This window comes from Neopsephotus bourkii, unplaced genomic scaffold (assembly GCF_033783945.1).
Source record: "Neopsephotus bourkii isolate Nb327-2 ecotype Australia unplaced genomic scaffold, CSIRO-AGI_Nbou_v1 NB_1589, whole genome shotgun sequence".
In the NCBI taxonomy this organism is placed as follows: Eukaryota; Metazoa; Chordata; class Aves; order Psittaciformes; family Psittacidae; genus Neopsephotus; species Neopsephotus bourkii.
This window is the reverse complement of record NW_026902065.1, coordinates 6,652,545-6,669,176: the sequence shown is the minus strand read 5'-3', so window position 1 is coordinate 6,669,176 and position 16,632 is coordinate 6,652,545. Positions and strand designations below refer to the sequence as shown.

At 39.1% G+C, this 16,632-nt stretch overlaps 1 protein-coding gene across 4 annotated transcripts in view; it reads left to right on the top strand.

Annotated features, from left to right (window-relative positions):
* CHRM2 (cholinergic receptor muscarinic 2) overlaps window positions 1-11,276 on the top strand; it is a 91,527-nt gene extending 80,251 nt beyond the window's left edge. For 2 of the 4 annotated variants that reach the window (XM_061372006.1, XM_061372007.1), the window contains one exon: window positions 9,491-11,276. In XM_061372006.1, the coding sequence (XP_061227990.1) occupies window positions 9,530-10,930 (1,401 nt within the window). In that variant the 5' untranslated portion in view covers window positions 9,491-9,529 and the 3' untranslated portion in view covers window positions 10,931-11,276. Of the gene's footprint in view, window positions 1-5,114; window positions 5,174-8,580; window positions 9,035-9,490 lie in introns of those variants that run through there. The other 2 variants (XM_061372009.1, XM_061372008.1) reach the window with 2 other exon arrangements.
* The last annotated feature ends 5,356 nt before the right edge of the window (window positions 11,277-16,632 follow it).

The following is a 16,632-nucleotide window of genomic DNA, read 5'->3' as shown; positions in this document are numbered from 1 at the left end:
ATGATTACAGAATTTCTGGATATTAAAAAAACAGTTTGAAATCCTCAGTACCAGAAATGGGTATATTCATACAAGTGAAATAATTCTAGCAATGGTCTTGATGAAGCTGACGTGGTGCTTTTGCCATGACATGAAAGAGGTTCCCATGCAGTAAATATAAAAGCATAGTCTCCAGAAGCCTGAATTTCAAAGTCAGCCTACCTGTCTCTATTTGTCTCAAAAGCCTTTCTTCTCTTAAAACAAACAAACAAACAAACAAACAAACAAAAAACAGCAACAACAAAGAAACAAAACCACAACAAAACTCATCTTTGAATTAGAATGAAACACACAAGGGAGATCAAGTATATTGATCACCATTGCCCTGTGAAAGCTTTGTATCTCACAGGCTTCATTGCTAAAGTGACAAGACCAGTTTGTGAAACCCTGTGTGGGATAGCAGGATTTTCTTTACACACTAGTGTACAAGGATTTTCTGTGACGGGGCATAAAGTTTTGTGTTTAGTCATCATAGCAAACTGTCTCCCATGAGGAAGAAGCTGAGCTGAAGCCTTTGCACCCGGGGACTACATTCAGTGTAACCTTTTCATGCCTCAGAGCGCAGATCTTTGCATACAGAAATGCCTGCTCTTCTCTATCTTGTGTTGGTTAATGCCCTTTAAGCTTTTAACAATTTTGGCTTCAAATAATCCCATTTGACACTTCTGAAACCTTGCATTTCAAATGTTCCCATTAGTTTCTTTTGTAAGCATACAAGAGAGGTCAAAGTTTGTTGTGAACTACCTTTGTAATGTCACTTTAAAAATCAAAACGAGCAGAGAGCTTGAGAATATTTGCTTATGCATTTTGGCTTCCTGGCCCAATGATGCTGGACGTGTTTTTAACCGAAGGTACGTCAGAGACAAGTTGCCCAGTTTCTATTAGGTTAACCTTGTTAAACATTACATTATTGTTTAACATAGGATAGGGGCTTCTCTTAATGCCATGGTGAACTATTCATATTCAAAAGTAAGGTATTTTACCTTGTTAAGTGTGCTGAGACCAATATCTGGAGTCATGCATCAGAGCCAGAATTAGCCATGGATTTCTTAAACCTGTAGTGGATTAAAAATGCAATTAGCCTGTAACTACAGTCTACATAATTAAAGTCGGTAGCAGTCATTTAGTGAAACATAACACAGTCAGAGACTTAGAGAGCTTATAATAATGTAGTAACTGAGCATAAATGCTGCAGAAAAAGTGCTAAATAAATACTTCATTCCTTTGGCAAAGAATATGTAATATTTAAGCTTCTCTGTCCACAAAAGGAAGATTATTTTACAGACTAGCTGTAAACATTCATAGCTGTGATCAACAAGCTTATAATTAGCTCTAGCAGTTCAAACATTTTATAAACATTTTTTTAAGTATTGTTAGCATCTGTTCATCTTTCCCAAACTACTTTCAGGCTGTGGAATGGGCTTGGAAATATGAATTCTGTTTTGGGAATTAAGTTGCCATTAGTTTCTGGTAAGGTAAAGAATTAATTTCATTATCTTTCACTATCACTGCCTAAAATACAGTCTGCAGAAATACAGACATAAAAAATGGGTAATCTGCCCTCTCAGAAACAGGTTTGCACAGATTCAATATATGCTTAAATTCTTGCATTCCTTTTATAATCTGAGTCAGCTTTCTCCTCTGTGCTTCTAATCTACATCTTGGTTAAGTGGTTAAGTAAGATGGAAGATGTGTAAAAACCCCCAAGGTTAATGGACACAGAAGCAGAACGGACTACATTTTCAAGCTCTTGAGAACTTCATGTAAAAGTGACCATGATGGACTTCACAAGAATTTTAAAAACATTTGCTGAGTAAAGAAACTGGGTACTTTCCAAAACAGGTTCAAGGATCATTTGGAGGCATCACAAGTGAGTCTGCTAGATCATGAGTGAATAAGAAAATTACTAGTGAAAGCAATGTACAGACACCATTTCCAACCAAGCGAAAAGGAAAGATTTTCTTTAAGTTTGGTAAGAGTCCTTCTGGGCCCTCAGCACAGCAATATTCCTGTCAGAGACACTACTGAGGGCTGCAAAATCTATGATGAAGAGTGAGAGGTTTATCCAGAACCTCCATGATTAGGAGGGATTTGCAGAGATTCACTGAAATGTCACAGCATCTTTGCTGGACATACTGGCAGGTAGAGGGGGTTAATCAGCAGTTCTTTGAGAGACCCACCTGTACTGTATTATAGTTCTCTGTTATTATTTCATCACCAATATTCCATCAGGCTTTGTCAAAAAAACCCAACAAAAACAACCCCTGGAAAACAAACAAAACCTCCCCCCAAAAAAACCAAGAAAAAATCAAACAAAGAAAAAAATTAAACCAAGTAAAAAACCCAGGAAAAGTGTGCATTTGTTTTTTTGTTGAGTGACTTTTTTGTTTGTTTGTTTTGTTTTGCCAGGTTTGGTTTTTTTTGGTCTACGTGTTTTAAATAAGAGATGCATTTCTGTTATGCATTATCTCCAGGTATTTGGAATAAATTGTGAACTGGTTTCCATCAGCCTTCTGAACCCTTTCCTCTTTCACTAGCTTTGCCACTTGTCACCCAGGGACTTTGAGTAGATCTCATGAGGTTTTTCTATTTAATAGCACAGGCATGATATCTGATACAAGGATAATGAAGTACTGTGCCTCCAAATTGTGCTGGGCTGCAGAGGGATTGCTTACCTATCATGGCACTGTTCCTTCAGAGAATATATCTTAGAACCTAATGATCTTCAATTCAATCTTAAGAGAAGCTTAAAGAGCGCTTCTGCTGAGGCAACCCTCCTCATGGATGATTATAATTTCAGTCTGAGTACTCATATGAGTATTTTATCTAAAGTGCCTGAAGAAGACATAGTCAGATAACACTTGTTTTGTTAGGGTTGACTGGTGTGAGGAGCTTTGGACAACTTCCAGCAATGGTGGTGCAGTGCAGAGAGGAGAAGTGACTTACTGAAATCAATCACTTTGGTCTTCCTTTTCTAGCTAGCCTATAACCTCTGCAAATGTAAATCAGCATAGATCAACTGATGGAATGTGTGTGTGGCAGGAGCTAGTCCCTAGTTTTGCCACCTTTTAATGACACCAGACACTCTTCTGACCCATTTACATCCTACTCTGAAGCAACACTTTAAGTTGCATCATGCCCAAAGTGGTAACTAAATAATGCTGGTTGCAGTAGATAAGCTCAGGCCTGAGCATGTGTGTCTGTTCAGTGGCTACCCCAGTATAATTATGCCTCAGTATTCAGACTTGTTTGCTACAAATACACTGTAATATATTGGTTTAATAATGTATTCTGTAACTGTAATGGTTTCAGAATATCATCAAATTTTATCTCTGCTCCTTAATTGTAATTAAATGTAAATTGCAATAAAACGTGGGGTTCCTCTACCTGAGAGAAATGTACCTAAATTTTCAACACATATTGAATCCATACTACTGCTGGAAATAACTGCTTGTGGTAGCTGCCTTTCTGTGCCTCTAGATGGAGATCCTACCCATTTAACTCAACCTTCCAGACAACTGTGTGATGCTTCAGTAAGAACTCCATTTTGCTTTTCATAGTTCATAGACCAAAAATTAGTTTGTTCTCTGATTTCTGAGTTATAAAATTCTTTTGATCTCAGTAACTAGATTTTCAGACCCCTCTGACTTCACAGCTTACCTTACCCTATACGGGTGACTTTATCATAAGCTTCCATCAGAGTGCAGAGGAAAGCCTTGCCATAACTTCACAAGTCTTGGCTATTTGCTTGATATTTTGGAACCAAGGGTTCTTCATATACAACCCTAGCTCCTAGCAAGAGTAAGCAGAAACATGAGCGAAATTACCTATCTCCTCTAGTACAGAGATAAAAATCCCTTTTTGTGGATCAAAACCAGTTAGATAAAAACACGCGTAGTAAACATATTTTTCAGGTTTGCCGAACCATTAAGATGCAGAATTTAGCTTGTAATAGTGTCAGCTGCCCAAAGACAGGATGCAAATTCCCTCTTGATTACATAGGTCCTGAAAAACAAAGATATATCTGCAGCTAAAACTACACTTACAGAAAGAGAATTAAGTGCCCTAGTACCACTGGGTGACTATCTGCATAACAATAGTAATAGTAACAACAGTACCAATATAATAGAAATACATAATACCTTTGAGGGAAAATTCCTTTTTTTTTTTTTTTTTGTTTTATTCCCAAAACTAGAGAGATTACTGAGGAGGGTTTGTTTGGTTGTGGGGTTTTGGTTTGTTTGTTTTGTTTTGTTTTGTTTTTTTCCTACACTGCCCATACTTTTCCTTGTGTGACTTTGAATGCAAGCCAGTTGTGCTCATGAAACTATATTTGCCAGTTTTAGCCTACAAGAACATGAGTAAGATGTAGTTAATAGCTGTACAAATCCTCAGACCCTAACAATAACATTGAGACAGCAATGTGGATGCCAGTGCTGCCACCTACTCAGGTACTGCTCATCTGCTGCTTTGGGGGTGATATTTTTCTTTTTGCTTGATTTCAATTGTTGTTAGTGGCACAGTGTTACTCTTTTGTTACTGCTCTACAACTCTGATCCACTTACTGTTTCAAGATAGGTGCTGAAGTTTTTATTTTGCTTTTAGGTGTCCTTCACAATGAGATGGGGGAAAGTAGATCTAGACAGGACCACAGAATATCTTTCATTGTAGGACGTGTGTTGATTAAGAAAAACAAAAATGCATGGAAATAGAAATAATGGGCCACACCAAGGCAGTGACACTCTGCAAAGATGTTTCTAGTTTTAAATGGAATGCAGAAGATAACTCATGGGGTGAAGGTTTTAGTCTTGCAGCATTAGGGAATTTTCTGAAATTTATTTTTTATCAAAAGCCCAGACTAGATCTATAATGTCTCATAAAGCCTGTAATAAATTCTGACGGATGTGCCTTGTGTATCTGTCATGGGCTTAGGGCTTTTGTTTCTCTCTTTTTTCCTTTTTTCCACTTAAATGGTGCCAGGAAGGAATATTAGAATCAAAGCCAGTGCCGTAAGGAGCAAAATCAGTTCAGGGGAAAAAAAAAAAAAGGAAATTATTGGTAGAGCAAAAATCAAATCCATTTTACACAGGTTTGGACTGAAGAGGAACTGGATCAAAGAGGAGAAGTTTAAAAGGTATATTTTGCTTTTCTTTGAGACTTGAATGCTGAAAAGTGCTCAGAGTAGCAATGCACATACGTTCCTGGGTAATCCCATTTAAATCACAAAAGTTACTTTCAGGTACAGATCGTTTGTTACCTCTTTCATGTCCTGACCTTTATATGGTTTCAGAGGATTCAAAGAAGCCATTAAATCCTGACCATATTTAACTTGGAAATATGCATAATACAGGAGAAGGATTTGTCTAATAAACTTTGACAGGCACGGCATATCAGCATTTTTTTCAATATGCACAACATTTTTATAGTCTGTTTTGTGAGAGATGCTGGAGATGTAACTTAAATTTAAAGTTACAATGCTTGTTACAAGATTCATTTGCACTAAAGGGATGGAGTCTTGTCAAGGCAAGTGGAAAGTACAGTCAGAAGGATATAATTTCTAAGTACCTCCTGTCTCTTCTCCTTGCCCTCCTGTTTCTGCAGGCCTCCTCCTCAGGGTCTGCAATGGAATAAAAGGAATACACTCAATAGCATCATTTTGCTTCTTTATACTCACTGTGGTTCCCTTTTACAATGAACCAGCTTACAGACTTCACCCGTTAGACATCTGTTTTGCTGTTCCAAGCAACTGCTAAGGAGGTAAATGAGGAAAAGGACTGTGGCTGCCAGCATGCTATGTGAAGGTTTATTCCAGCCTGTGACAGCCTGGACTCTGTTACTCCTTCAGTGGTAACGGGGGTCCAGGTTAATCCACTCATGCCCCGCTTCTACATGTCTACCACTCACTGCAAAAGGACTTTACACCTTCCCCAACACCGTGTCTAGTTGAGAGAAAGGAAGTGAATGACTTTCAGCACTGAATTCTTTACAGGGGAGAAACTATTGCACTGGAAATGTTTCCCAAGTACATATCAAATATCAAACAGTGAATTATTTTGTATGCGGATTTCTTGGCTTTGGTCATTTTTCATATGGTGATTATTGTGTTTGCATTCCAGAAAGTCATGTGTATTTTAAAATGTTTTTCAAAAAATGAACTTGTTTGGTTTTGAGGTCACAGGAGAAATTTCTTGCCTTTTCTGGGTATTCTCTGTTTAGCAAGAAAGCACTTAGTATAGAAGGATAAATTATGGTATCCCATAGGAGCCAGTGTCATATTGTGCAACTCACACAAACACCCATGCGCTTGCAGAGGAGAGCTCTGTTTGTTCAAGAATAAGATCTGGTACTTCTCATAGCGGGAGGTCATATTACCTTAAAAAGCCTCCTCTCCGCAGGTCTGCCTGATGAATAACATCTGTTCCCATAACAACTGCCTCTCCAGTAGGAGAGATGGGCTCCATGGCATGCCAATAGCAAAAGTAGTCCACAGACAGCCCTATATCAAGCAAGCAAGAGGCCACAGCGAGTAACAAGAGACTTCAATACAGACCTGATTCAGACCCTAGTGGAAACATCAAGAAAGAGTCTGGCAGATTTCAGGGGGTCTTAGGTTAGAAAGCGTCATAACCCTGTCTCTGCTCCTATAATGGTAGTACTACCATCTTAGATAGTAAGATTTCTCCAGCCCTATACCTTCTCAGCAGCAAACAGAAAACCATGGTTCACTTTGTAATCATATTCATGCAAACAAACAGAGAAAGTGAAAGCAGGTAGGTTTCTCCATACTTAAAAAAGATGTAACTGTAATTTGTAGTCTCAGTCTACCAGCCTTCTCATGGCAGGAAAGTTTTGTGCAAAGAGAGATCGCTGGGAAAGGGACTCCTTTGCTTTGCTTCCATTCAGAAGAAGACAGTGAAATCCTGTTCCACACAGGGAAAACCTATTCATAACAGGTAAAATAAACTTTTAGCTTTCATCCAGCTCTTTTCATCTCAGGTAATAAAATCAAGGGAATTTATATTGAATTACCAATATTTCCACTGGAAGTAGGTAAAAAATTTAGCTGAAAAGACATAGGAATAAATTTTGCTGGGAGAGAGTAATTTGGTTTCACAAGTATCAAGGTTTTAAAATTCTTTTTAGTTTTTCAGGGGAATGAAAACAAAACCTCTGAACATTTGTCAAAATTAAATTGTAGGGAAACACTTCTAACAATAAAGCACAATTTTTTCAGCTCTGATCCTCTCTCACTCTCTTCCTTTCCTGCTTACCCTCTCACTCTCTGTCACCAGAGGTAGCTGCAGAGCCCTGGATCACAAACTTTTCAGAGGAAATTGTTTTGAAATCAGTACATCTCAGTGAATGAATTCTGTCAGGAATGTTCATAAACAGTTGTGCTTGGGAAATGTTCTTGTCCCAAAAAATTGATATCTTACACATCTAAACAGCTGCTCAGCTGTGAGGTTTTGGGTCAAAAGCACGCAATGAATTGCTGAAAAGACAGTCCTATATATTAAAGATGTCTGGGCTATTCTCCTGTCTATTTTTTCATGGAGTATAAATTCTGTTATATACCATTCAGCCTTTTCTTGCTATACAAATCACATATGTAATTAAAGCATTCATTCCCACAGTTTTGTTCTCTTGAATGTGATCCCAAGGATTTTAAGGATGTACCTGAAAATAGACAGTGGGAAAAAAAAATTCAGTCTAGCCTTTGTTTATTTCTGTGAGCAAAAAAATCTTGTCTGGTTTTAAAAGCAAAGGCAAACGCATGAGCCCCACTTTCTGCCAGTTGTATTTCTTTAAGTATAATTATATTTAAGTATATATATACAAGATTACAGAGTTGCCTCAGACAGAAAACCTTTACCCTGGTATAGCATTTTGAGTTTTCTATGGAGACAGACTTGCTTATTTTTTCTTAGAGGTTAGAAGGGTATTTGCTGTTGTGTTGACATTTTGCATCATCTTCTTCCTTTTTCATCTGAAGGAAAATATGCAGTGCTGAAATAACAGTGAAAATACATTGCTCCATTTCAGTGACATGAATTGTATATGTCTGTGCATCAGCAGGTTAGTTCCAGGGGCCAGAGGAGGATTCCTTAATCCCTGATATATAGAGGAGGCAAACACAATGGATTTTTTTCTTTCTTTGATTGTGTCACCACTTCTAAAAATCTCTGTCCGAAGAAGTTATGCCTTGTGTGGGGGGGAAAAAGAGAACATTCCAATTAGAAACAACCTAACTTCTCTGTCACATCTGGCCTTCATGCCTCAATAATCCCCTGAGCAGAGCTCATAAATAATGAGTGCTCAGAGAGTGACTGTACAATTCCAGTGCATTCTATTGAATTCCAGGGGATGCACAAAAGGATAGCACATATCCTGAAGGCAAAAGCGTGTGCTGTTTTCTTGGTCTTCTATAAAATGTATATTGCTAGTAGTTTAATCACTGTTCATTGAGTCCTGATGGTAGGCTATAAAGGGCACAAAAGAAAATTGCTGTGCATAAACAGAACTGATTTGTAACTGTTTATCATTACCATGCTATCTATGTCAGAGCTTCTGTTGTAGCTTTATGTGATACAGTTAAAATATACTGTGATTTGAAAAAATATAGCAAAGTACAAGCAAGCAATCATCAAGAGACAAACTCATCATGTTAAAAAAAAACAACAAACAACAACCCTTTTTTCAGGTACAAATAGTCTAAAGGATGTAAAAAATAATCTTAATCTCACTTAAATGAAAAAGAATAGCCACATGCTTAACTGAGGTGAATTTACTAATTCAATGGACTTCAACAGACCTATCCTTCTCTTGTTCATTGGCAGGATAATAACTTTAGTTTCATTCAGTGCCAAAATCTTTGCAAGTGTTGAAAAAGAAAAGTAACTACATTGTAAGAGAATGAGAGGGAGATATAATGCGATCTTGTTCCATCAACCTCAGAGAAGCATACTCAGGTGGAACACGAAAGAAAGATGGAAAAGTAAGTCAACTTCACGTGATGTCTCCTGGTAAATCACCTTCACCTCAGGTTATGAACATGGCACACCCTCAGGACTGGACTTTCTTACTTCGAATATGGTTTGAAATAGTCAAAGAGGTAGGAAAGAAAACAATATACATGTCTGGTTCCAAAATTTTCAAGTCTATATTAGTTTTATAAGAGGACATAGAGAAAAATGCATCTGAGAACTTAAGAACCTAGATCTGTGTTCAAATGCTGTGTCTTTGTCACATATTTAGAGGTACCCTCTTGGTATGTTGTTCCTAAAAGGATATTATATGTTGCAAGCTGCTTTCATTAGCCAAAGTTAACTGGTCTTGCTGAACACATCTTCTACCTTTAAACTCTTTCCAGGTAGTTTTTCAGGGATCCATTTCATAAAGGCAGAGGGACTAATTCTGTGATGGTATCTGTTTTGTTTTCTTTCCTCTGCAGGCTTAAGTGATAACTGGGTAACTTGTTAGCAGAACAGAAATGAATAACTCAACGTACATAAACTCTTCCACTGAAAATGTGATGGCTTTGGAGAGTCCCTATAAAACTGTAGAGGTGGTCTTTATTGTCCTGGTAGCAGGGTCTCTCAGCCTAGTCACCATAATTGGGAACATCCTGGTCATGGTGTCAATCAAAGTCAACAGGCACCTACAGACTGTCAATAACTATTTCCTGTTCAGCTTGGCCTGCGCTGACTTGATCATCGGCATCTTTTCAATGAACCTATACACCCTCTACACTGTGATAGGGTACTGGCCTTTGGGGCCTGTCGTGTGTGACCTCTGGCTGGCTCTTGACTATGTGGTCAGCAACGCCTCTGTAATGAACCTCCTCATTATCAGCTTTGACAGATACTTTTGTGTCACCAAGCCTCTGACCTACCCTGTGAAGCGAACCACTAAGATGGCAGGCATGATGATTGCAGCTGCGTGGGTGCTGTCCTTCATCCTGTGGGCCCCTGCAATTCTCTTCTGGCAGTTCATTGTGGGAGGAAGGACTGTCCCAGACGGGGATTGTTACATTCAGTTTTTTTCCAATGCTGCTGTCACTTTTGGTACTGCTATTGCAGCCTTCTACTTGCCTGTTATCATCATGACTGTCCTTTACTGGCAAATCTCTCAAGCCAGTAAGAGTCGAATAAAGAAAGGAAAAAAGGAAGCTGCCCAAAACCAAGATACAGTTTCCCCCAGCCTTGTCCAAAGCAAAACAGTGAAACCAAACAATAACAACATCCCAGCCAGTGGTGATGGGTTGGAACACAGCAAAATTCAGAATGGAAAAGCCACTGGAGAGACTGTGACGGAGAACTGTGTTCAAGGGGAGGAGAAGGAGAGCTCCAACGACTCCACCTCTGTCAGTGTGGTCGCTTCCAACATGAAAGAAGATGAAGCTGCCAAAGATTTCAGCCAGGCTTCTGCCTCCCAAGACCATCTCAAAGTGGGAAACTCCAAGCTGACATGCATCAGGATAGTCACCAAGTCCCAAAAGGGTGATTGCTGTGCTTCCACCAACACTACTGTGGAGATTGTAGGCACTAGTGGGGAGGAGAAGCAGAATAGTGTAGCCCGGAAAATTGTCAAGATGACAAAGCAGCCAGCCAAAAAGAAACCACCTCCTTCTAGAGAGAAAAAAGTGACAAGGACGATTTTAGCCATCCTCCTGGCCTTCATCATCACCTGGACCCCATACAATGTGATGGTGCTCATCAACAGCTTCTGCACATCCTGCATCCCTGGTACTGTATGGACCATAGGTTATTGGCTCTGTTATATCAACAGCACCATCAACCCTGCTTGTTATGCGCTCTGCAATGCTACCTTCAAGAAGACCTTTAAGCACCTTCTTATGTGTCATTACAAGAATATAGGAGCTACAAGGTAAAAATAGTAACAAAAAATAATAATGGAAAGGGTGAAGAAGATCCAAATTAAGTTAAAAAAAAACACAAACAACTAGATAAATGCCATAGCACTTTATGCTCTTTTACAGAATGTGCAATCTAGGATGTTAGTGGAAATACTGACATGGAGCATCAGCTCCACTCCTGAGAACTACACTTAGAAACATTTTTTTAAATTATTGAAAACAAATCCTGTGGACATGGAGATGTCTGAGGAATTATTCAAGGATATGGACTGGAGGCACAGTTCCTTGCTTTCTGCAAGTATTCTGCAGAAGGGCTTTAGAGTCTACAATTTTTGGTCATTCTGTGCAAAATCCTTGTTCTTCTCTTCCTTCCTTCCCCCCCCCCCGTGTCTGTTTAGTATGTTTTCATCTGGGAAAAAAAAAAAAAAAGAAATTTTAACAGCAACTGTGTGGAAGAAGCATGGGAGTGAGTTTGGAAGATCATTATGTATTTGAAATTAATCATGGTAGAAGGTTTCTAAACCTCAAAGTTGTCTAAAGCTTTTTTGCCACTGTCATGTAAGAACTTTAATGTTAGGTAAATCATGATGAAAGTTATTTTATGTTGTTTATAACACTACCATTTCCAAAACTGCATCAGTTCTGAAAGTGTACTTATGCTCAATGTGTAATCATTGCTTAACCTATTTAACCTATCCAAAATCTGTTGCTTACCACAGTTTAAGGGGCTTTTGTTCCTTGATTCCTTCATCCCCTCAAAATAAAAGTATAAAGTTAGTCTTTTCCAGATTGTCACATCCAAGACTATTTCAGCATCTATGTGCACGAAAGATTTTGAGACAATTTTGTTCACTTCGTTTGTCATGTAACATCCACCAGTGGATCTGTCTCTCACTTCCATCAGCTTTTTTTGTTTTTTGTACTTTACTTGTCCAGGACATACAAACCGAATATCAAAAGAAGTCCTAAATTCAAAGATCTCATCCAGTCAACCACCACGGTGGCCAAACAAAGGGCCTCAGCTGAAGAATAGATTCAAGGGTTTTACTAGAAAAATGGATGTTAAATCCTTTTAAAGATGGATGTGCAGATGGAGAGGTATAATGAGACTCCACAGGAGTAATACTGATGGTCATGCTTTTGACCAGTCAAAAAAGGATTCACACTCATTTTTTGAGGAAAAGAATAAATGGACTGATGTGTCCATACAGATCGAGCTCTGACTAAGCCATTAGTGTGAACCTAGAGTCCTTCCTGGGTGTATCCTGGACAAGATGCTTACTTTGTGGAAAAGATTTTGGCTACATCTCCTTCTGGAGCAGCTGGGAGCAACATTTTGACTGTAAGCCAAGGGATAATGCTAATAAAAAGGCAGAGAGGAAAACAGTGATTACACAAAACCAGATACTGAAATAGTCTGGTTGGGGGGCTGGCAAAGATCAAGTTCAAATACTATCTGCTATTTCACACCAGCGCAAATTCCAGTTCTTTCTGTCTGGCAAATATTTTACTATTTCAATATTTGATATTTAATGTAGCACAACTGAGCACTGTGTGGACAGGACAAAGTTTATCTGATTGCTGAAAACAGCAGTTGTTTGAGTTATGCATATTCTAGTTACCTCCTTCTTAGTAACCTTAACTTCAAGGCACTATGAAGGTACACCTACAGATTTTCTTCTCCCAAAAAGTAGCTTGCTGCACAAACAGTGTCCCAAGGGATTGTCTTCTGGAGTAAAAGCCACCTACAAATTATTCTGTTGTTTCATGTTGCCACATTAGAGTCTTCCAAAATGCACTTCAAAATATCTGGCCTTCAAGATTACAGGGAAATTAATCTTGCTGACTTAAAATTTACATTTGACAAGCTTATTGGAATACAGTGTCAAAGCACTTTGGCAATCTGACAGTTTTCATGTTTCAAAGTACACGTTCCTAGCAGAAAGTGAAAATGAGGAGGATTAAAGTTCAGTAAATTAAGGCTACATTAAACTCAGGATTAATGTGACTTAATATGCATTCATTGATTTTATACCCCTAGTGATTTCATCTTAATATATCTAAGTGTCTCCATGCAGCCAAGGATCTAATTTTACAACCCTCACTTGCCTTGAGTCATATTTACTATCACTATTTTCATCTTCCTGCTTGCAAGAAAGAATAACTCAGTGATAAGGCTTGCAAAACTCAGCGTTGCTTGTCTTTCAAAACTACATTCACTAGACTTATCTTGACAGGTCAAGGGAAAAACTTACATGATCACTTTTAGATGATTCATTCTTTTACAGTGTTAAGTAATCCAGACAAAAACCAAAGATACAATGAAATCTGTTCATTTTCTACATCTTACTCCTTTAGAGAAGGTTCATAAAAGAAACACACCTGTTTGTTTCTTTCAGCAAGTACTGAGAGTATAAATACTACAAGTACTCAAATTGGTAAATAATGGGATTTATATTGCTATTTAATCTTTTAACTTCAGTTTTTCAATGGGAGTGAAAATCCTGTATTTTGATCTTTGAAGATGTCACTTGTTCATAAATTATTGATTCCTCTACCAGCTGAGGACACTTCTATAGGTTAAGATGTGCAAGATGTAGATTACAATTATCCTTTTTATCATGTGATGTGAGGACATTCAAAATACTATAGAGAAAAGCAGGCATTTTGGGGCCCGCATTCATGAAGCAAACAAACAATAACAATATTAAAAAAAGAAAAACCTTCAGTTTGAAGCTTCCTAACACTCTTCCCTAGCACCACCCCACTTTTAATCCTAAAGGACAAGATGCTTTGGTTTGTGTTATACTGTATTTAAAAGATTTGCAGGGCACACAATCCTTTGTGTTTCCACCTTGTACCAGCTCAATGAAAAAACGTTTCTGTGGTACATCCACATTCACAGCCAATTAAGCAATGTAAAAATAGATGCCATAATGCACCTACACATATATGTACTGACGTGCAAACACACAACCCAGCATGGTTTATATACACGGAAAATAATCATCTATCATTCAAGATATTGCATGGGATGTTGTCTGTGTTGTGCTCGTTGGCAGCTGGTGGATGGTGCAGAGCCAACTCATGACACTGTCTACCTCCTACAGGAGGCAGACAGGAGGCAGAGCCTGCCTTGAGGTCTCTGGGAATCTCTCAGGTCCTAAGGTAGTTTTGTCTCAGTAAGACAGAAAGTGGGATAATCTTTCAGAGCCACAGAATAATTTATTCTTCTGAACACCTTTTGAATTCTCATGTCTTTCCTTTGTGTCCCAAACCGTGTTCACCAGGTTTTATTTTCCTTCTGAGTGATAGCTTTGCAAGATCTAGATGTTGATCTTGAAAAGCAGCACTCCCTGGGTACCTCCTTTTGTTTCCCCAGGATGCCACCTGTGCCCTGACACCCCAAAGATCTCAGGTGGCCGTGCTGGTGCTGCCACATCTTCACCTTGGGCTTGGCCAGAGGGTCGCGTTAGCATGTCCACACTATATGCTGCTCTGGCCACTTTTGTTTCACATAGCGATTGAGAAAATTGTGGGTGACTCATGAGAAAAAAAAACCAACAAAACAACAACAAATTGCAGCTAGCACTTCTGCCCCTCTCCTTTTCTTCATCTTAATTATTTCCAGAAACAGGCTAAAACTGAAAAGGCCCAACCAGCCCTTGACAGCAACCCTGCTGCAGCAGGATCTGTCACGTCAGCAGCCCATGGGGTGTGACTTGTACTGTCACAGGCCAGCCCTACCTTCACTCTCCAGGGAGAGAACAACAGCCTGAAGATATGTCAATCCAACTGGCACCTTTTCTGAGTATTAAAGACATCTGCAGTAAAAAACAGAAAACAAAAGGAAGAATGAAAGAAAGAAAAAGCTGCATTAATGTCAAGAAATCTGTTTTCCAGTAAAGACAGAACCTAAGAAAACATTTTGTCAGCCTCCTTTCTGCTTGGGATTTTCATTTGATTAACTAGGAATCGTGATGATATGCTCAGAGATAGCATAGTGTTTGAACATTGCTTCATGAAAAATGTTCCAAAGGCAACAAACACATCTGTATAGGTCAGATTGCTTTGTCTTTCTTTTATGCCCCACAAATGCTCATGGGGACAGGAGTGCCCAAATGGACATCAGGGATCAGGTTTTGGCATCCACAAAGCAAAAAGAGAAAAGCAAGCGTTAAACCCATCAGCTTTTTATTTTATATTATTGTAGAGGAGAGAAACATATTCATAAGAGGTGTTGCCTTTAGTGTGCGTGGCTGTGGTGAGAACAGCCCACACACAGGTGAGGAAACTCTGGATACCCCAGAAGGGAAGAGGCAGGAGGCCATGGGCAATTTTTTGTTTGACTGATTTTGTTCCCTGTTCTTCGTTCCTATGGATTGCCCCAGTGCTGCCTGAAGATGCAGCTCCTGATTTTTCCTGTGGTGTTGAGGTGGCCCACTTAGAATTTTTTACCTTGAATGGCAGCACCTCTCCTTCCACTTTTGCTACCAAAAGTCATCCTGGTACTGGCCTTTAAGTACCACGCAGGAAAATGCAGCATTCTCACAGCCATCATACTGCAAAACTGGCATAATGGGGCTGGGGATGAAGGAAGGATGCTGCTTGTATTTGTTTTCCCTCCCTCTCCTGACAATAGTTCCTAAATATCTTTGGGTTTTGACAAATCAGGGTGCTGCTTGTGAGAAGCTACAGTTTTAGGAAACAAAGAGAAGGGAAAGACTCTGGTCCCATGTGGGGGATGTTTGCTGACAGTTAGTGGGCTTAGTGTCTAGTATCTTTGATATTTGTAAGGATCCCCTCTTAGATGGCTCTGTACTCTCAGTTGGCAGTAGTGCAGGTGGTAGAAATTGAGAAGCTAAAAAGAAGCTTTTTTTCACCCCTGGGTCTACAGATGTTTCATATAACATGTTTGGAGGCACTTGCTTGCGGTATGATTCCTATGCATTATTGCTTTCATTGTTCTTGTATATCATGAAAAGTGCTAGACTTTTAAGAAACATTTATTTATTTATAAAAAATCTTTCCCTGAAGGAATACGAGGGATGGTCCTTAATTTGCTGTGGCGTCTTCTTTCTGTGCCTGCCTTTCCTCTTTTGTCACAGTATTGACAAAAGGCTTTCTACCCGCCCTCCTTTAAGTATGCCATGCAGCTGCATGGTGTGCAGTTTCTCTTCCATTTCAGGCACTGTGAATGCTGGTATCCAGACTCTTTAACCCCACCATAATTCTGCCCTCCCTAGCTTGCAAATCCCCCTCCACTGAAGCCCAGACTGCTGTGTGGAGTGAGATGTTTCATAAATCCTTTCTGCATGGGCTTTAAATTGGATGTAAAAATAAAAAACCAACAAACAACCCTTGTGTGAAACAAAGCCAAATCAATTCTCTTCTTTCCCAGTTTTGGGATTTCCACATAAGAAACAACCGTGGACAGTGACAAAGACTGAATATTCTTGTAGTGAAATACCATGTTGCAATGTGCATGGATTAATTTTATGCCACGTGTAATGGTAACGCAGCCCCCCATTCTCTTGAATACCTTTTCATTCCTGTGCTTGCTAGCAGAGTATTCACTGAGAAATGAAGCCTAAGAATGTAATTATAACAAGGCTGAGTTGGACATGAAACATTTCCCACAACCAGTTCAATTATTTCTCCTATATTTTTACTTCCCTCCTTTTGCTATGGCCTCTTTGGCTACACTGTGGAACCAG